At 32.0% G+C, this 19,605-nt stretch overlaps 6 protein-coding genes across 17 annotated transcripts in view; 4 read left to right on the plus strand and 2 right to left on the minus strand.

Moving 5' to 3' along the window:
- LOC107359567 (cell adhesion molecule Dscam1-like) overlaps nucleotides 1-10,044 on the minus strand; it is a 41,056-nt gene extending 31,012 nt beyond the window's left edge. For 2 of the 12 annotated variants that reach the window (XM_089268116.1, XM_089268115.1), the window contains exons 1-4: nucleotides 4,815-5,018; nucleotides 4,234-4,450; nucleotides 3,880-4,155; nucleotides 3,463-3,807 (exon numbers count right to left, since the gene is read on the minus strand). In XM_089268116.1, the coding sequence (XP_089124242.1) occupies nucleotides 3,463-3,807; nucleotides 3,880-4,155; nucleotides 4,234-4,291 (679 nt within the window). In that variant the 5' untranslated portion in view covers nucleotides 4,292-4,450; nucleotides 4,815-5,018. Of the gene's footprint in view, nucleotides 1-3,250; nucleotides 3,431-3,462; nucleotides 3,808-3,879; nucleotides 4,176-4,233; nucleotides 4,678-4,814; nucleotides 5,019-5,098; nucleotides 5,246-5,318; nucleotides 5,439-5,494; nucleotides 5,774-5,827; nucleotides 6,184-6,263; nucleotides 6,384-6,447; nucleotides 6,727-6,779; nucleotides 7,154-7,532; nucleotides 7,653-7,713; nucleotides 7,993-8,050; nucleotides 8,168-8,251; nucleotides 8,429-8,490; nucleotides 8,611-8,676; nucleotides 8,956-9,013; nucleotides 9,090-9,207; nucleotides 9,367-9,438; nucleotides 9,562-9,633; nucleotides 9,916-9,967 lie in introns of those variants that run through there. The other 10 variants (XM_089268134.1, XM_089268123.1, XM_089268114.1 and 7 more) reach the window with 9 other exon arrangements.
- Nucleotides 12-1,521, plus strand: LOC107359569 (peptidyl-prolyl cis-trans isomerase-like 3). Its single transcript, XM_015926064.3, has 4 exons — nucleotides 12-130; nucleotides 238-381; nucleotides 452-732; nucleotides 823-1,521. The coding sequence occupies exons 2-4, from the start codon at nucleotides 304-306 to the stop codon at nucleotides 947-949; spliced, it is 486 nt and encodes a 161-aa protein (XP_015781550.1). The 5' UTR covers nucleotides 12-130; nucleotides 238-303; the 3' UTR covers nucleotides 950-1,521.
- LOC107359561 (lewis-type alpha-(1,3)-fucosyltransferase) lies at nucleotides 1,515-3,249 on the plus strand. Its single transcript, XM_015926053.3, has one exon. It carries the CDS (start codon nucleotides 1,608-1,610, stop codon nucleotides 2,916-2,918), a length of 1,311 nt encoding a protein of 436 aa, XP_015781539.1. The 5' UTR covers nucleotides 1,515-1,607; the 3' UTR covers nucleotides 2,919-3,249.
- Nucleotides 10,045-11,849: 1,805 nt separating the features above from the next.
- On the plus strand, nucleotides 11,850-14,568 carry LOC107360051 (uncharacterized). Its single transcript, XM_015926671.3, has 7 exons — nucleotides 11,850-11,968; nucleotides 12,058-12,208; nucleotides 12,574-12,633; nucleotides 12,698-12,807; nucleotides 12,867-13,188; nucleotides 13,533-13,753; nucleotides 14,071-14,568. The coding sequence occupies exons 2-7, from the start codon at nucleotides 12,121-12,123 to the stop codon at nucleotides 14,458-14,460; spliced, it is 1,191 nt and encodes a 396-aa protein (XP_015782157.1). The 5' UTR covers nucleotides 11,850-11,968; nucleotides 12,058-12,120; the 3' UTR covers nucleotides 14,461-14,568.
- A 682-nt stretch (nucleotides 14,569-15,250) lies between these two features.
- Nucleotides 15,251-16,233, plus strand: LOC107360052 (protein OPI10 homolog). The gene has a single exon (XM_015926673.3). It carries the CDS (start codon nucleotides 15,328-15,330, stop codon nucleotides 15,910-15,912), a length of 585 nt encoding a protein of 194 aa, XP_015782159.1. The 5' UTR covers nucleotides 15,251-15,327; the 3' UTR covers nucleotides 15,913-16,233.
- A 293-nt stretch (nucleotides 16,234-16,526) lies between these two features.
- LOC107359440 (lewis-type alpha-(1,3)-fucosyltransferase-like) lies at nucleotides 16,527-18,008 on the minus strand. Its single transcript, XM_015925918.3, has one exon. The coding sequence runs from the start codon at nucleotides 17,826-17,828 to the stop codon at nucleotides 16,605-16,607; it is 1,224 nt and encodes a 407-aa protein (XP_015781404.1). The 5' UTR covers nucleotides 17,829-18,008; the 3' UTR covers nucleotides 16,527-16,604.
- Between the last annotated feature and the right edge of the window lie 1,597 nt (nucleotides 18,009-19,605).

Below are 19,605 nucleotides of genomic sequence, written 5' to 3' on the forward strand. Positions count from 1 at the left end.
ACTAAACGCCGAAACTTTTGCGGCAAAAGATATTGAAACAAATCTTAAATTTGAATTACATTTGTTTACAGTTTATTTATTTTTAATTTGTTAAAGTCAATTGTTTCGTGTTTTTTTAAAATTCTAGAATGTAAGTAACCCTTAAGCAACTCTTTTTGATGTGAATTGAGATAAATTTCCTTTACAACTTTCGTTTTCTTAGCTCAAAATTTGATAATGTTATTGATATTCTTACAGTTATCAATAATGGCCGTTGGATGTGTGTGATGCTGACTTTGAATTTTAGTTTGGTGAATTCTTGAAATGGCGGTTACATTACATACAGATTTAGGTGATTTGAAGATCGAGTTATTCTGTGAACAGTGTCCAAAGACTTGTGAGGTGAGTGCTCTTCATAGTTATGCTGTACTTGCTTTATTTGCTTTATTTAATGTGATGCTCTTGTTTTCAGAACTTCTTGGCTTTATGTGCAACTGATTACTACAACAATTGTATTTTTCACAGAAACATAAAAGGATTCATGGTTCAAACAGGTGACCCTACTAATACAGGAAAAGGTGGTACTAGTATATGGGGAAATAAATTTGAGGATGAGCTACATGACTCATTGAGCCACAATGCTAAAGGCATCGTTTCAATGGCTAATAGTGGCCCTAATTCAAATGGATCTCAATTTTTCATAACTTATGATAAACAACCGCATCTTGATATGAAATATACTATTTTTGGAAAGTAAGTTTAAATTTGAATTTTCTAAAATTTATGCCTTTATCTTATTTAAATTGCTAATGCTTTAAAAAATTATATTCTTATTTTTTACAGAGTCATCGACGGCTTTGATACTTTAGACTCATTGGAAAAGTTACCAGTCAATCCTAAAAAATACCGACCAACTATCGATATTAAGATCAAAAGCGTAACTATTCATGCTAATCCATTGGCAAAATAAAAATGACATCTGGTTGATGATAACTGGTCGTAATTTCAATTTGATTCGTATTCAGAGCTAACTACGTACTACTGTTAAAATTGGATTAGAATTTTGTTTTTGACAGTTCAATTCAACAATCTGTGTGAAGCGTATTAGCTTGATTTAAAATGCTCTGGTTAACTATGGTCCCAATCTCGTGCCTAAGCGCCACTAATAGAAAAATTTTTCTTCTATTAAGGCGTTAAAAGGAGAATCGGAAAATTTTCTTCATAGCTCAAATCAAAAAGCATTCGAAAATTCTCTTTTACAGATTTGAATCCGATGCATCATCAACAAATGTTAAGATTAGCAGTGATATCGGGAATTGTTCATTTATAGAATTTTTTTCAGTATATTTTCAGTGGCAAAATATGTCAATTACAATTTTCATTTTTGAAAAAATGCAGCTTCATGTGTTAAATTGAGCAAATGCATCCTTCACCTTAAACAGCTGTATCTTGTTCATTGTAACATGTGTTTCACATAGAAGTTAAATCGCAGGACCAATGTCTACCTTATCGTCTAATTAAATTTTATTTTATTGCAAATAATTTCGATGATCTTTTCCTTTGCCAAGTCTAAAGTGCCTATTTCTATATTCTAGTCTTACTATTGCGTTAGCTTCAATCTGGCAGCCATGAGCATCAAAAGGTCCAAGTTATTGATTGCTATATTAATCGCATTAATAACAGTCTTTCTACTGATTCAACTAGTTTTCCAAAAATCTCATCCATTACCTCAGATACCACCGATTCCAACTTCAGTTTTAGTTAAAAGTGCTGAAAATTTATCTTCTGAAGACAATGTAATTGGAAGTGATGTCAAATCAATACCAAATCAATCCATACAAAAACAACCAGAAGAAACCATTCCTGATCTTGGATCACCTAATCTACAATATTTACCAACCATTGATGATCATCAAGCTAAGATTTCACCGTTAAATGGAGATGGAACTAATGTTGCAGAGCTTCCTCATTCATCGCAAACAGTACCTAGAACTTTCCAAATATTATTGTGGACTGATTTTTTCAGTCAAAAAAACTATGTTCGAGATGAATGGAGATCAAATTGTGACTACACAAACTGTCGATTTACATCAAATCGTAGCATATTGGAAAATGCTGATGGTCTTATATTTCATGCTAGAGATATTAATATTTCAGATTTACCAAATAAACGTAAACCTGAACAAAGATGGATCTTTTTAAATCACGAATCACCTGCTCACACCTCTTTCAGTTCTCTTTCTTCATTGGATGGTCTCATTAATTGGACAGCAACTTATCGCCTGGACTCAGACTTCAAATTATCTCCACTATTTGTTCCTGTTCCCACTGTTTTACCCAAACCTTTTATCAATAATCAAAGGCCAGGAATTGTGAGTTGGCTAGTGAGCAATTGTCACACCCCGAGCAATCGAGAAGCTTATGTGGAAGAGCTTTCTAAATACATTCCTGTGGATATTTATGGAGCTTGTGGTAATCACACATGCTTACCAAAAATGTCTCAGGATTGCTATAAGACATTAGCTGATAAATATTATTTTTATCTTTCATTCGAAAACTCTATCTGCTCCGATTATGTGACGGAAAAATTTTTCTTCATAATGAACTATCCTATCGTACCAATCGTTTTTGGTGGCGCAGATTATAAGAAAATTGCGCCTTCCAATTCATTTATTGATGCATTATCATATGAATCTCCAAGAAGTTTAGCTGAATATCTAAAGCATTTGCTTGAAAATCCAGATGATTATAATAGTTACTTCAACTGGAAAAGGTTTTACACTCAATCCTCATCTCATTATGCTTGTCAAATTTGTAAAGCTTTGAACAAAGAAGGCGATTCCAAGAAAACATGGGATAAATTATCTGAATGGTGGTTTGGAAATGCTACTTGTTACCGTTGGGACAAAAACAAGCTAATTCAATCAGAATTAGCTTGATTTTTAAATTTCGAATCTTCATTCTTCCCTCCATAAAAAGATTATTCCTGTTGAATGTTAAACTGTTTTTAATCAAGCGTAACATGACTTCAAATTAATAAGGTTTATTCTCATTGATCAAACAACCTATTCGTTAATTTTAAACTAAATGAAGAATGTAAAATTTCACACATTAACTCTTCGTCAAAATGTAATGATCAAATGCATGCGAATCTCTTCCAACGCATTTTCTTGTCCAAAACATGTATTTTACAAGTCATACTTAAGATAATCTCAATTTTTACTCATTTGCTCATGAATTTACTCAATAAATGTAATAATTCATAACTTACCATTTTGGCAGATACAATGACCAGTTAATAGAGAAGTGATAATAATTATCGAATATAAGCTTGAAGTATTCATAATGCTGTAAAGGAATTTTCAAGTTAAAAGACAAGTAAACCACGATTTTCTGAAAATGAAAACAAACAAAAAGCGCTCTGCTCAAGCCCATCTCATAATAAAATAAACCCGCGATCTCTGAAAAAAACGAAAACCATACCAATAATGTCAATATTGAATTCATTCCAAAGATTAGGTCCAAATCCATTTGATATTTCGCACCCATATTTTCCTTCGTGTTTCTTGTGTAAATTGCTAATCTTTATTTCATCATCGGAAAATTTTCCAATCAACTTATCATCATCCAAAATCATCCATTTCAAATCTACAATATCAAGTGAAAAAATATAACTGAGTTGCAGGTCATTTCTATTCATCAACATACTTTCAAACTTTTTCCATGTAACTTTTGGTTTTGGATGACCAGTAGCAGAACATTTCAAGATGACATCTTCATTTGGTTTAGATTTAATATCTTGTTGCTTGAATTTCCATGAAGGTGGTCCTGAATAATCACATTAAGAAAAATGTCAATGAATAAACACATCAAAACTTAAGAATGGAAAATAAAATTTACCTTCAACAGCAATCTCGATAACTGGTTTATCACTTCCATACAGATTCTTAACATTACAGGTATATTTTCCATTGTGACTTGGTGACATTCTGTCAATTTTGAGGATAGATGAGTCTCCAAGCTTATCAATACGAACTTGGTCATTGTTTGAAATTTTTCTATCATCTTTGAACCAATCGAATTCAAATGGAGCTTCACCACTATCGACCAAGCATGCAACAGCAGTTTTATCACCGACTTTTGGTTGGAAAAGGAAGGACAGTCGTGCTTTTGGGGCTAAAAACGAAAGTTACACACTGTATTGTACTATAGATAATCTCATGAATATCACATTCTGTTTGTTGGCATACTTACTTTTCTGGCCGTACAACGAACCAACAAGAAGTAGTAAAGAAACCAGTTGAATAAACATTTCTTTGATTTTCCAGATTTGACAGACCGTTTTGCAGATACCTTATTATGTTTTGGTAAACTCAATTTCTCTTCATCGATTTGCGCTCAGCATAGATTCATTCAAACCAATTGCTTTCAACCCGCCAGGTCTAAAAAATAGTATTTTGTGTCCATTGGGCTAAGAAAAAATCAGAATATGGTTATATCAGTCATAGAATGATCGACATCAAAATATAGAGATAAAATATTAATAACAAGTCCTATTAATGATATAAAAAGTAATTATAAAATTTGATTGGTTTGAAAAAAGCAAAAATAGGAAAAATAAAGCATTGCTTGCTAGAACTTGCGACGTATCCAACAGCGGAAAATCTTGTCTCTTATAATAACTACTTAATCAACTGAAATTTTAATACAAGAATTGATACTAGAAATATCTCTTATACATGCTTAAACGCAAATCCAATCCAACTTTGTCAGTCAGATAAAAACACTTCAACAAGTCAACATTTTCGAAGATTTAGAAATAAGTAAAAACATACCTTTCAAGATCCATGCTACATACACATAGGTAACATACAGCTATCCTTTCGAATTAGAAAATTTCAAACAGCAGGAGATTGACAGTTACACATCCACAAGAACGAGGTCGATTTGTGATAATAGAAGAATCATTCTTTGTCGCTTGCCAAAAAATGCTTTTAGGAAATACTGATGGGAAATTTCTTGATTCGATACACAAAAAAACTTGCCGACAAAGAAGCACCAATCTCATATAATATGATAACATAAGACTCTTTATATTTATATTATAATAATATATTACCCTCTATTGAAATATCGAACTCTGACCAAAGGTCAGGTTCAATCCCATTTGAAGCTAAACATCCATATCTTCCTCCGTGATTCTTAGTAGCATTCATGATCCGTAAATCACCATTATGTTGAACGTCAAGTTGCACCCATGTTGATCCTTTGTTCATAAAAATATACAAAAAAGTTGAACTTGAGAGTTGAATTAAAAAAATACTTTCATGAATGCATACCTTGTAATTTTTTCCAGGTTATCATAGGTTTTGGATATCCAGAAACAAGACATTTGACATTAACCATTTGATGTATTGCAGATTTCACATTATTGGGGTTTTTAATCCAGTTTGGTGGACCTTAATACAGAAAATTGGATTAAAAATTCAGCTAATTATAAAATTTTAAATTTTACCTTCAACTGAAAGTTCAGTGGTGTAAGAGTCTGATCCATGTTTGTTTGAAATTTTGCAAGTGTAATTTCCAGAGTGACTAGATTGTATAGAGTCAATGAGCAAAACTGACGACTCTTGTACAGAACCAACTCTAATATCTGGTGAATCATATATTTGTTTACCGTCTTTAAACCATACTATTTGATACGGTGGGGACCCGGAAAGACTAAGACAGATGAATGAAGTTTTCCCACCAATCACAGGTTTGACAAGTGATGAAAATGGAGCGACTTTCGGACCTAAAATCATATCTTATGATTATTTTTCATTCAATTGGACATTTTATACCTTACCCTCATAGCCATGAAGTTGAACAGCTTGAGCTAAAAGTGTAATCAAAACTAGGGAACAAAAATCCATGTTTAATGCAGCAATTGAAAAAGATTTAAACATTCGAACACAATGTAAACCAGTTTCTTAGACTTTTAAACACAAATGATATCTTGTCAAACAAAAAAGCGCCATTTCCAAGTTGAACTACAACCATAAGTATTACCCTCTATTGAAATATCAAACTCTGACCAAAGATCAGGTTCAATTCCATTTGATGCAGAACATCCATATCTTCCTTCATGAGATTTTGTTGCATTCATAATTTGTAAATTATGATTATGTTGGCTATTTGCATCAAATTGATTCCATGAGGATCCTTATAGAGGTAATAATTGATATAAAAAAATACAGTTTAAGTTTTAGATGGTAAGAAAAATCGTAAAAATGAATCAATACCTTGTAATTTTTTCCATGTTATTCTAGGTTTTGGATATCCAGAAACCAAACATTGGTTGTTTATCATTTGGTGTATTTTTGATTTCACATTACTTGGTTTTTTAACCCAATTTGGTGGACCTTTAATGATAAATTTTACAGGTGAAAGATGAGTTTATTTACAGAAACTCTGAGATGGGTTTACCTGTTACTAAAAGTTCACTAGTGTAAGAATCAGATCCATGTCTATTTGATATCCTGCAAGTGTAATTTCCAGAATGACTCGATTGAATTGAGTCAATTGTCAAAGTTGAAGGCTCTTGATTCGAAAGAATCCGAATGAATGATGAATCATGAAGTTCTTTGCCATCTTTGAACCAAATCACATGCATAGGAGGTGATCCCGAGAAACTCTGACAAATGAATGAAGTCTTTCCTCCAATCACTGGTTTTATATGAGATGAAAATGGAGCTACTTTTGGACCTAAATTTGAATAAGCTGATAAATAACATGACCAACTTGATTTCCTATCTTACCTTCATGTCCAAAAATCTCCACTCCCGTTGCAAATATGATAAAAGCTTGCAAATAGAAAGTCATGTTTTTCACAACAATAAAACCGTGTTTGAACATTCGACTAAAATGCAAACCAGTTCCTTATACTTTAAAACCAAATAACATTTTGCCTAACAAAAAAGCGCCATTTCCAAGTTTAAATAGAACTATAGACATTTACCCTCTATTGAAATATCAAATTCTGACCAAAGATTAGGTTCAATCCCATTCGTGGCTGAACATCCATACCTCCCTCCGTGATTTTGGGTTGCATTGCGAATGATTAAATTAACATTCGAGCTATCGTGACCATTTCCCGTGCTTATATCAAAATCAATTGGAAACCAAGATGATCCTTAAAAGTTAAGATATAATTATAATTTTGATATACAGTGGAGTACCAGATAGTGTCAGTACCAGATAATGTCAGTAGATTATTCAATAGCCCCTCAAACCCTTTGTTTACATTCCCTATAAGGAAAGTTTTAATTGAAATTATAAAGAAATTATCAAAAAAGTTGAATATTTCTGAAAATTCAACTCAACTAACGATCCTCAGCACAATGACATTAATTTGTTAGACTTTTCCAGCAACTAACTTTAATTTTATTATTCATTGTAATTAATTTTAAAATTTAGCTCGATTAATAGACTTGCTGTGCATATAAGCTATTTCCAGTTACTGACAGTATCTGGTACTCCACTGTAACAAGATGCATTTCAATTTAATGTACCTGTGAGTTTTTTCCAAAGAATCTTTGGCTGAGGATAACCAGAAACAAGACACCTAACATTGATTGTTTGTCCGACTTTAAGCTTGATATCATTTGGTTTCTCGATCCAACTGGGGGGACCTAGAGTCGAAAATTTGTTCTTAGTAGAATGAAAATAATGCAGAAGAATCAAAAGGTTTACCCTCAACCAAAAGCTCGATAAAATGTGAGTCAGATCCATATCTATTGGAAATTTTGCACGTGTAGTTTCCAGAATGACTTGATTTAATTGAGTCTATAATCAACATTGATGAATCCTCAATAGAGCGAATCCTAATATCAGGTGGATTTCGAAGTTCGTCGCCATCTTTAAACCAAGCAATTTGTAGAGGTGGTGATCCAGATAAACTTTGACAAGTAAATGAAGTCTTCCCTCCAATTACTGGTTTAACTATTGATGATAGTGGAGCGACTTTTGGACCTTAAATGAAGAAATTCATCAAAATCTGAAAGACAAACTGAGTACAAACCATACTTACTTTCTTGTCCATAGCTAGAGCGAAATATAACAAAGAGTCCAACAAAAAGACTAAAAGATTTCATGATGTTTGTATACCAACAAATCTAATGTGGCTGTATTTTTTCAAATTTTATTCCTAAAACCATTTCAACCAGTAAAAATAACAAACAAGAAAAAGCGCAACTTTCAAGCAAATGAAATGTCAAAAGAAAACTTTTACCATCAATAATAACATCAAACTCTGTCCATAGATCAGGTTGAATACCATTAGAAGCAGCACATCCATATCTGCCTTGATGATCACGAGTAGCACTACGAATTTGAAATTCACCGCTAGAAAAATCTCGATTTACCATTATTATCTGGTCCTTGTCGGTCAATTGTATCCATGATAGCCCTGAATTAGATCATTGCACATAGTTCAATAAGAATTCTCGTTATTGGGACCAAAATATTTACCCTTCAATTTTTTCAATTGAACTCTTGGCTTAGGATAGCCAGAGACGAGGCATCGAATTGTAAGCATTCTACCGATTTCCGATTTGATATTAGTTGGTTTCTCAACCCATAAAGGTGGACCTAAAGATAAGATAAAATAATGATGTATCAAGAACTTGGTACTTGAAAAGGCAAGAACGAGGATACCTTCTATCAACAATTCCGAAGAGTAAGAATCATGTCCATATCTATTGGATATTTTGCAAGTATAATTTCCCGAGTGACTCGATGATATTGATTCCATAATCAATATTGATGATTCTTCGTTTGTTCTGATCCGAGTTGAGGCAGATTCGTTTATTTTGTGACCATCTTTAAACCAAGCGATTTGTAAAGGTGGTACACCGGCCATACTTTGACAAGTAAATGAGGTTCTGCCACCAATCACAGGTTTAACAAGTGAAGAAAAGGGAGCTACTTTTGGACCTAGAGAATAAAATCAGTTTAGATTTGACTGAATTATAGTAATAAGAGTTATACATACTTTCCTGTCCGTAATAGCATTGCATTGATGATAACAATACCAACAAAAACAAGTATTCAATCATTTTATGTTGGCGCTGAAAAAAATTTGATTATTCAAAACATAAAGTTGCACAGCAATGGGTCACATAAACTAGTAAATAAATGAAAGGTTAACAAAGCGCCACTTTTCAAGTAATTCAAACTCTTATTTACCAATAACTTTAATATCAAATTCTGTCCAAAGTTTTGGTTCAATTCCATTTGATATTTCACATCCGTATTTTCCTTCATGAACTTTTTCTACTTTTGATACAACGATTTGGTTCTCTGCTTTTTTTATACTAACATCATCGATAACCTCCCAGGATGAGCCTAAAATAAAAACATATGGAAGTTAGAAATGGCTTACAGAAATTTATGTAAAAGCTTCAAATTTATTCAAACCTTTAAACATTTTCAGAATGACTTGTGCAATAGGTGAGCTTACTGCAGAACAAGGAATCCGTAATTCATCATTCACATGAACATTGTAAAGCATTTCGGGTTTATTTAACCATTTTGGTGGACCTGTAAAAACAATGTAAATTAATCCAGTAAGATATGGTAATTGCAACTTTTGGAATTAACAAAGTATCAGACCTTCAATACTAATTTGTATCGATGATGAATCTCTGCCATAGATGTTGCTAATGACACAAGTGTAATTGCCATTATGATTTACAGAAATCGGATCAATAACCAAGATTGCTGAATCTTTTGTTAAATATTCAATTCTAATTGTATTGTGGTTATTGATCACTTCACCGTCTTTGAACCATTTGAAATAAAGTGGTTTATCGCCACTTTGGGCTTTACACCCAAAAGTTGCTGAATCTCCTTCTTTTGGTTTGGACATTGATGATATTTGACCAGCCTTAGGAGCTTGAAATAAAAATGAATCGTAAGAAAATGACTGATATACTTTATAACTTACCATTTTGACAGTTGCAATGATCATGTAATAGAAGGGTAATAATAATGATCGAAAATAAGCTTGAAGTATTCATAATGCTGTAAAGGAATTTTCAAGTTAAACGACAAGTAAACCACGATTTTCTGAAAATCAAAACAAACTAAAAAGCGCTCTGCTCAAGCCCATCTCATTATAAAATAAAACCGCGATCTCTGAAAAATATAAACCTTCCATATCATACCAATGATGTCAATATTGAATTCATTCCAAAGATTAGGCCCAAATCCATTCGATACTTCACATCCAAATTTTCCTTCGTGTTTCTTATGTAAATTGCTGACCCTAATTTCATCATCAGAAATTTTTCCAATCAATTTATCATCATCCAGAGTTACCCACTTCAAGTCTACAAAAACAAATGAAAAATATTAGCTATTTGCATTCATTCAATTCATTAACATACTTTCAAACTTTTTCCATATAATTTTTGGTTTTGGATGACCAGTAGCAGAACATTTCAAGATGACATTTTCATTTGGTTTAGATTTCACATCTTGTTGCTTGAATTTCCATGAAGGAGGTCCTGAATAAGCATCAAATGAAAACGTTAACAAAAGAGCAAAATTGTAAATACACGCAGATGAATTGTAAAATTAACCTTCAACAGCAATCTCGATAGCTGGTGTATCACTTCCATACATATTTTTAACATTACATGTATATTTCCCATTGTGACTTGACGACATTTGCTCGATAGTCAAGATTGAAGAGTCAGGCAACTTATTGATACGAAATCCATCGTTATTTGTGATTCCACGATTATCTTTGAACCAATTAAATTCAAATGGTGGCTCTCCATCGTCCACCATACAAGCAACAGTGGTTTTGCCACCAATTTTTGGTTTAAGAAGGAAAGATAATTGAGCTTTAGGACCTGTAAATAAATAATAGAAGAATTAGAAAAAATGTACTCTTTCAATATTTTTGTTCACTTCATGTTTGATATTTACTTTTTTGGCAGTTTGATGCACTGATCAGGACAAGAAACGTTAGCAGCTGAATAATCATTTTGCTATTTTCCGAAAGTTCAACAGAACGTTTTCACTTATTTTGGTTTTCTTTTTGTGGTGAAAATCTCTTTTACTGATCTGCGCTTATCAAAGAACAGTTTTAACCAATTGTCTTCAGCCCGCCAGGTCTGAAAAGCTATTTTTTGTCCAAAGATCTATTTTAGAAGAAATAATAAAATTCTGTTAGGTGAGAATCAAGCTAATTTGTCGTTGAAACAACTGAAATAAATCTAAAAATATGAAAAAAATTGTAAATTATATAAAATATTCAATACTTACAAGAAATTCTAGCTCTATTTATCCAAGCAATTTGAAGATTTCCTTGACGGTTAACAATTGATATTCACTATAAACATGTAACTTCTGACAATTTTTAAATGTGCGACAATAAGCATAAGCACTTTGTCTTACAGCTGTTAGTTTACTCAGAAGATTAGTTTACTAAGCAGACGATCGATTCATTTGAAAGCAAATGTAATCATAATTATTGTATATTAAATAAAATTAATAAAAATGCAGATGAGATTGAGATTGAGATGAGAATGAGATGAGAATGAGATGAGAATGAGATTATCACTATAATAAAAATTCAGAATTCTTGATGTTGGCGCCAAATATCAGAATTTTTGTTCATGTTTTGCCTGATATTTCGTTTGTAATTCTTGTCTTTGCTGTCTTAGATGTTACAAGTTAACTGATTAAATTAAATTAAATGACCAACTTTCAATCAAAATAGATTCTTAACTTTCATAAAAGCTTAGCCATTATTTTATTTTGACAAGTTTTTAAATATCTTTCTGTTCTGTAGGTATAGCCATTTGGCTTATTTATCAGGAAAATTTGAGATGAATAAGCTTAGTTTTGTTTTGAAACAAACACTGTCTGTCTGACAGACATCAAAGATGAAACGAACGAGAATTGCTATTGTGTAAAGTATCGATGAATATTCCAGGTTTAGTATCAAATTGCTATAAAATTAATCAAAAATATGTTATTTTCAACTTAAGTGTCACTCATCTCATCTGTGCCTTCTTTTTTTAGCTTTTTTTAAATTCATCATCTTTATGCTTTATTTTAAAATCAAAATCAGCATTTGAGTTGACAATGTCAATAAATTCGCTTCCAAATGATTGTTTACTAATCATTTTTGATGACATCAAGGAATTGGACGATCTAGTAAACTGCTACAAAGGTGAGTTCAATCTAAATCTTACTTTTCATTTTTAATTTGAATTTTATTATAGAACGAGCATTTCTGTACATTTCGAAAATTTCAAGTTTTTTAGTATTATTCTGCGTTCTACCGTGATCAATTAATATCACTGAGGATAATAACAACTGTAATAACAGATTATCAATGTGTAAAAACTAACTATATCATCAGAATTTTAACTCGTTTAATATACATTTTAAAATTATTGAACGCAAATGCTTAAACAAGGAAGGAATGCCTACACTTACGTACAAGGATGTACTACTTTAGAGATCTGTTTTGATAAATCATTACAAAAGATACACCCTGAAAATTTTAATATTATTTTCAATTTTTTATTGCAGTTTGTACAAGGTGGAGTCTGTTGATTGCCAAGCGAGCCAAAAGAGTTAAATATCTTATCAGTAAGATTTTCATTTTATTATGTATAATAATGAATATCTTTTCTAATAGAAGTTTATTTTTCAGATAATTCACTCTATTCAACTCCAGATGATGGTTATAATGAACATGTTTACATTCGAACAGAGAAACCAATCGATGGAAATTGTTTGGAAAATTTGTTTCCTAATTTAAGGGTTAGTTTTCACATTGCACATGTTAACCGATTACTAAATTTTGTTTTTCTTTAATTTAGATTGTTGATATCGATTATTTATTGCCTAAAAAAGTGCAACTCAATCATATTCTTAAGATGGTCAAAAGTGCAAAATCTTTGAAAGGATTTTTTATCGAACTTGAATCTCCATTCGAAGAGGTGTCAAGATGTTGTGAAGACATCGACATGGTATCTGTGAATAATATATTATTGTCTAAATCGAGTCCTTATGATGGTCCCATATGTGAGAACGGCTATAGATTCAAACAACTTCACATTTATCAGTTCAATTTACGTGAGGCTAGAGAGTTCGAACTTTCTTTTCCTAATCTTCACAGACTCAATGCCTATGATGTCGATGGTAAATGAATCATTTTACAGTACAAAGTGTTTTCATTCCACGCTATTTTGTTCAATATATTTCGACTGCAAGGTCACTCGTTTATAGTGCAATGGTTGATATTTTTTACAAGTAGATAAGTATCTTTCAGTAGATGAGTTTCGTTTTGGGAAAACTCGTAAGAAACATGAAATAGTAAAGAAAAGAGGGAAAATTTAACCTGTTCAATCATGAAAATTTATCACATCCCAAGTCTGTACGACCATAATTCGAAAGAAATTGAACAAAACAAGTGTAAAATGAAAAGTTTGCTCTGAATGTTAGCTATCATGACTTATAATTTCCATTTATTTCTCTTTCTGTAGCTGGTGGTTATATGAAGCTGTTTGATGATACAGTATTTCTGAGACTGAAAATAATTGAATTCTTTATGGTCGGAAAGTGTAATGCGAGATTTGTCAATTTATTTCGGTTCATTGATCACTGCCCAGTCTTACAAAGTGCACATATTTCTGGACTTTTTTATCCGCTTTATTTTAATGTGTCAAAAAAACACGAAAGTCTACAAGATTTAGTTATTGATTTTGTAAGTGATGCCTCATTTTTTATTTTTTACTATAGAAACCTTTAATTGCTCATTTTGTTCAGTGTAAATTCGGTTTCTTATTAGATATCAGATTATATATGATGACTTAGGAACTATATCAGAGCGTTTTTTTATCTCTCCATTGTTCAGGTTCATAACTAGAACCAATGGCACTAGAGAGTTTAAACTTGTAAATGTTAACTTTCCATGTTGAGCTATCATATTTACCTTGTCTCGAGTTTATTCATTAATTTGTCCTCTAACAGGTAGATAAATAATAATCAGTTCTGTGACCATTGATCATTTATAATTTACAGGCTGAAGATGAACGAACCCATTGGGATACATTGGAAAGTTTAATGATGAAATATCCTAATCTAAAACATCTTTCGATGAGAGGCTGCCCGGGAATAAAAGATGAACATATTGAGAAATTGGTTGAAATTTTACCCAATTTAACATTAATTGATGTCCGTGGATCTGAAGTCACTCAAAAGGCTGCCGATTATTGTAGACGACATGAACGGTCGATAAAGTTATACTTCGGAGACTCAAAAGAGGGATACAGACAAATTAAATTAGATTGGCCTCAAATTTCGATTCGTCGAGAAACAATTTGTCGAGGATTTGATTTCATGAAACATTGTTTCTTCAAAAATTATCGAAGTTTACCTTGTTTCTTGGACCCTATGGATGAAGAAGATTGAACTGCTAGTTGCTCAGGTGAGTAGTTTACTAAACCGACGAGCAATTCATTATGTAATTCAAATGTAATTATAATCATTGTACATTGAATAAAATTATTAAAATTGCAATACTTTTAGTTATCAGCTGTAATAAAAATTTAGAATGCTTGATGTTGGCGCCAAATATCAGAATTTTGTTTTTGACATGTTTATGTTTTCTTGACTATTCAGTCACCAAATTTCAGTGAATAGTATTCACACATGATATTTCATTTGTAATTCTTGTCTTTCTCATAATAGACCTTAAAAGTTATCTGGAGATAAATAGATTATCTATAAAAACGATTTTATTATTCATGTTAATTTTACCAAATAAAATTATACATTTTAAATCATCACAGATTAGTGTTTTTGCAAAATAAAAGCCAAGTCATTGTTTGAAACAGATCTAATGAAGTTTCAATTTTATTATAAGCAGTTAGCTGGTTGTATTCAAATTATAATTAAAAATTTCATCTGCACCTGATCTAATATTGGTTTAATAATCTCAATGCTAGTAAAGCAATTGAATTGGTCAATTCCTTCACGGTTCAGTTCTTTTCTAAATTCATAATGCTTTGACATGAATCATGATATTTTCAACTGATAAATTAATTAGTTCAATCTGCTAATTAACAAAATCTTTTTTTTAAATGCACCATTCCATTAAAGATCGGTACATTCGAGAAGCTTCTGTAAGTATCGCTCTGTAAGTATAGCCATTTTGCTTATTTATCAGGAAAATGTGAGGTGAATAAGCTTAGTTTTGTTTTGCTTACACTTCCTTTAAGAAACTCTTCTTTTTGTTTGGTATTTAATTGTGTTCCTACCGATAATTTTCTGTTCGACATGTCACTTTTTGGTATTATTGTCAGTGGTCGATTGGTACAAACAGATTTCCAACCTGTTGATGCTGGTAAATTTTTAATAACCATACCTAGTCCTGAGAGTATCAATCACATTGTTGTCTTCCTTACCGGTGCTCAACCTTTGCCTCTTGAAGTTGGTGCCAGTGTCTATTTTTCATGGCCTGATCCAATTAGCCCACCTACATGGCAATACTTGGGTTACATTTCAAATGACAAACCATCGGCCATATTCCGTATAACCAAATTGAAAACCTCAACACCATCTAATACATTCGGATTTTCCCAGCCCATAGTAGCTCAATATGCTCAGATTGGTATTTCTTGTGAACCTCTGGCTCAAATTCAACAATTAACTGCCGACATCTCAGTTAATCCCACTGCTGCGGACTCTGTACTCACCTATGCTGCTAAAACCGCCGAGAATTTATTTAATTATACTTGTTCATTTGCTCGGACTCTTCTTACAGACACTAATGAACAGTTTGTACCCCTCTCTATTATTCATCAATGGTATCAGAACTTCATGAGAAGACTGGAACAGGATCCAACGTTTATGAAAGGATAACCACATCTCCATTTGCCTTCCATTTTAACAAAAATTACTCAACTATTGTACAAATTGTATCTAAGTTGGTCTATACCTCAACTTATTCAGTAAAACTCATTGAGCTAAATCTGTAAAGATTCACTTTACTTGAATTTCATTATTCATGCGACGGCCTTGTAACGATCTCAAAATCAATTCATTGGATTGTTATTATTTTGTACGGGACGCATCAATTCAATTCATGTTAATGAACATGTATTTCTTTTTCATTGGTGCTTAATTCTAACAACATAATGCATGTATGCTTAGATTAATATAGACTGATTAAAATTCATTGAACTTGAATTTTATAAATTTTTTTGAGTAAAAATTGAAATTATCTTAGGTATGAATTGTAAAATACATGTTTGTGCACAAGAAAATGCGTTGGAAGAGATTGGCATGCATTTGATCTTGACATTTTACCGAAGAGTCTTTGAGTTAAATTTCAACTTCTTCATTTACTTTGAAATAAACGAACAGTTGATTGATCAATGAGAATAAACCTTATTAATTTGAAGTCATGTTAGGCTTGATTATCAACAGTTTAATATTCAACAGGAATAATCTTTCTATGGAGGGAAGAATGAAAATTTAAAATTTAAAAATCAATTTAATTTGAATCGAAGAGTGAAACAGAGTTTCTTTTTTGCTTTGACAGTTCTTACACATTAATCTTTGATTTTGATTGAATTAGCTTGCTTTTTGTCCCAACGATAACAAGTAGCATTTCCAAACCACCATTCAGATAATTTATCCCATGTTTTCTTGGAATCGCCTTCTTTGTTCAAAGCTTTACAAATTTGACAAGCATAATGAGATGAGGATTGAGTGTAAAACCTTTTCCAGTTGAAGTAACTATTATAATCATCTGGATTTTCAAGCAAATGCTTTAGATATTCAGCTAAACTTCTTGGAGATTCATATGATAATGCATCAATAAATGAATTGGAAGGCGCAATTTTCTTATAATCTGCGCCACCAAAAACGATTGGTACGATAGGATAGTTCATAATGAAGAAAAATTTTTCCGTCACATAATCGGAGCAGATAGAGTTCTCGAATGAAAGATAAAAATAATATTTATCAGCTAATGTCTTATAACAATCCTGAGACATTTTTGGTAAGCATGTGTGATTACCACAAGCTCCATAAATATCCACAGGAATGTATTTAGAAAGCTCTTCCACATAAGCTTCTCGATTGCTCGGGGTGTGACAATTGCTCACTAGCCAACTCACAATTCCAGGTCTTTGATGATTGATAAAAGGCTTCGGTAAAACAGTGGGAACAGGAACAAATAGTGGAGATAATTGGAAGTCTGAGTCCAGGCGATAAGTTGCTGTCCAATTGATGAGACCATCCAATGAAGAAAGAGAACTGAAAGAGGTGTGAGCAGGTGATTCGTGATTTAAAAAGATCCATCTTTGTTCAGGTTTACGTTTATTTGGTAAATCTGAAATATTAATATCTCTAGCATGAAATATAAGACCATCAGCATTTTCCAATATGCTACGATTTGATGTAAATCGACAGTTTGTGTAGTCACAATTTGATCTCCATTCATCTCGAACATAGTTTTTTTGGCTGAAAAAATCAGTCCACAATAATATTTGGGAAGTTCTAGGTACTGTTTGCGATGAATGAGGAAGCTCTTTAACATTAGTTCCATCTCCATTTAACGATGAAATCTTAGTTTCAATAGTTGTTAAATATTGTGGATTAGCTGATCCTTTAGAAGATGAATTTTCAGCACTTTTAACTAAAACTGAAGTTGGAATCGGTGGTATCTGAGGTAATGGATGAGATTTTTGGAAAACTAGTTGAATCAGTAGAAAGACTGTTATTAATGCGATTAATATAGCAATCAATAACTTGGACCTTTTGATGCTCATGGCTGCCAGATTGAAGCTAACACAATAGTAAGACTAGAATATAGAAATAGGCACTTTATAAAATGACTTACAAGTGACTTGTTAGTGAAGGCAAAGGAAAAGATCATCGAAGTTATTTGCTATAAAATAAAATTTAATTAGACGATAAGGTTACAATGTTACAATGAAAAAGATACAGCTGTTTAAGAAGAATTCTCTAATTCTGATTGAATTATTTTGTTGTGCCAACGATAACAAGTAGTATTTACAAGCCACCATTCAGATAATTTATCCCATGTTTCCTAGAGCTACCTTATTTGTTCAAAGCGTTACAAATTTGACAAGCATAATGAGATGAGGATTGACTGTTAAAACTTTTCCAGTTGAAATTAGTCCTAGATTAAAGATCCTTCTGTATTGATCATTCACTTAATTAAATCAATCAAAATAACTTTTCAGAGCCGTCGTGTTGAAAACAATTGTTTAAAACTGAGTTTTGATAAGCGCAGTTCAATAAAAGAGATTTTTGATTGTTAAGACACATTTAACATAATTATAACCTTTCTGCAAAAATGAGCGAAAAACGGTTGAAAACAAATTTCTTGCAAATTTAGACTCTTTTGGTTTATGAGGACATAGAAACTGAGTCCGTTAGCGCGATTTAAAAATTACTCTGATGAAAAGTTTAAAAAAAATTGAGGTCAAAGTTGAAACTTCGATTGCGTTTAGTACAATTATGGTAAAAGATTTATCGATCAAACTCATTTTGACTGTGTAACTTTTGATGATCGACTAGAAAATGAGTTCATTTTGAGAAAAAGAACTTTTCTTTTTCGTTAAAACAGATTAGTTCGATTTTCATTCAAACCGGCCGCTTTCTGTAACCATAAGTGTTAGCGAGCTTGAACTTATTATTTAGGCATAAAAATTGTTAGCTCACATCATGAGTTGAATTACTGAATAGACTCAACAATAGCTCTCTTTATTTTGGCAATTGGACTAAAAACTTTTAACCTCGATATTTCGAGAATGGCATCATCTAAAGTCATTATTCTTTCATTAATTTAATTCTTTACTAACTACTAACTAATAATAATTCAATTCAACCCAAAAACTTTCCAGGAGAGCATTTGGGACATGATTTTGGGAAGTAAATGAACGAGGAACTACTTATTTAACAAACTTAACTCATCTCAATGCATATCTTGGTAAATAAACCAATTTTCTAGTTAAACTTGCAAACGAAATGCAAAGAGAACTGCCAAAGGCTCGAACATTTGAGTTAAGAGTTGAGAATTGATGGGGTTTGTAGGGATTTGAAAACTGTGTCCATTGGTGCTATTAAATACTTCATACGATGGACAGTTTTCGCGAAAATTGAGGTCAAATTTGAAACTTCGATCGCGTTTTTCTAAGCGATGGAAACAGATTTTTTCATGAAACTTATTTTTCTGATGCATCTTTTGATGACTAACTAGTAAATGTTTTCATTTTAAGCAAAAGAATTTTTCTTTTTCTGCAAAACAGATAAGTTCGATTTCCATCTAAACCGACCGCATTCTGTGTACATAAGAGTTAGCGAGCTGAAACTTATTATCAGTCCATGAAAATTGCTTACTTACATCAAGGACTGAATAATTTTTTCAATGCACCAACAGTTCTCTTGATTTTGGCCATTGGATTTAAAACTTTTAGCCTCAATATTTCGAGCCTGGCATCATCTACAGTCATTATTTTTTTACCAAATTCATCCTTTATTAACTAATAATGCAATTCAATTTGAAAAATTTCCATTAGC

This window comes from Tetranychus urticae, chromosome 2 (genome assembly GCF_039701765.1).
Source record: "Tetranychus urticae isolate SD_2017Ah chromosome 2, NJAU_TeUrti_SD_1.0, whole genome shotgun sequence".
NCBI classification, from domain to species: Eukaryota; Metazoa; Arthropoda; class Arachnida; order Trombidiformes; family Tetranychidae; genus Tetranychus; species Tetranychus urticae.

What these genes read in the sequence shown, in the direction of transcription:
- LOC107359569 (XM_015926064.3), top strand. Translation starts at nt 304, where the DNA reads ATGGCGGTTACATTACATACAGATTTAGGTGATTTGAAGATCGAGTTA. An exon ending in AGTGTCCAAAGACTTGTGAG is followed by an intron (nt 382 to 451) that starts GTGAGTGCTCTT and finishes TCTTGTTTTCAG; the next exon opens with AACTTCTTGGCTTTATGTGC. An exon ending in AAATATACTATTTTTGGAAA is followed by an intron (nt 733 to 822) that starts GTAAGTTTAAAT and finishes TATTTTTTACAG; the next exon opens with AGTCATCGACGGCTTTGATA.
- LOC107359440 (XM_015925918.3), bottom strand. Translation starts at nt 17,828, where the DNA reads ATGAGCATCAAAAGGTCCAAGTTATTGATTGCTATATTAATCGCATTA.
- LOC107360052 (XM_015926673.3), top strand. Translation starts at nt 15,328, where the DNA reads ATGTCACTTTTTGGTATTATTGTCAGTGGTCGATTGGTACAAACAGAT.
- LOC107359561 (XM_015926053.3), top strand. Translation starts at nt 1,608, where the DNA reads ATGAGCATCAAAAGGTCCAAGTTATTGATTGCTATATTAATCGCATTA.
- LOC107360051 (XM_015926671.3), top strand. Translation starts at nt 12,121, where the DNA reads ATGTCAATAAATTCGCTTCCAAATGATTGTTTACTAATCATTTTTGAT. An exon ending in TCTAGTAAACTGCTACAAAG is followed by an intron (nt 12,209 to 12,573) that starts GTGAGTTCAATC and finishes TTTTTATTGCAG; the next exon opens with TTTGTACAAGGTGGAGTCTG. An exon ending in CAATGCCTATGATGTCGATG is followed by an intron (nt 13,189 to 13,532) that starts GTAAATGAATCA and finishes CTCTTTCTGTAG; the next exon opens with CTGGTGGTTATATGAAGCTG.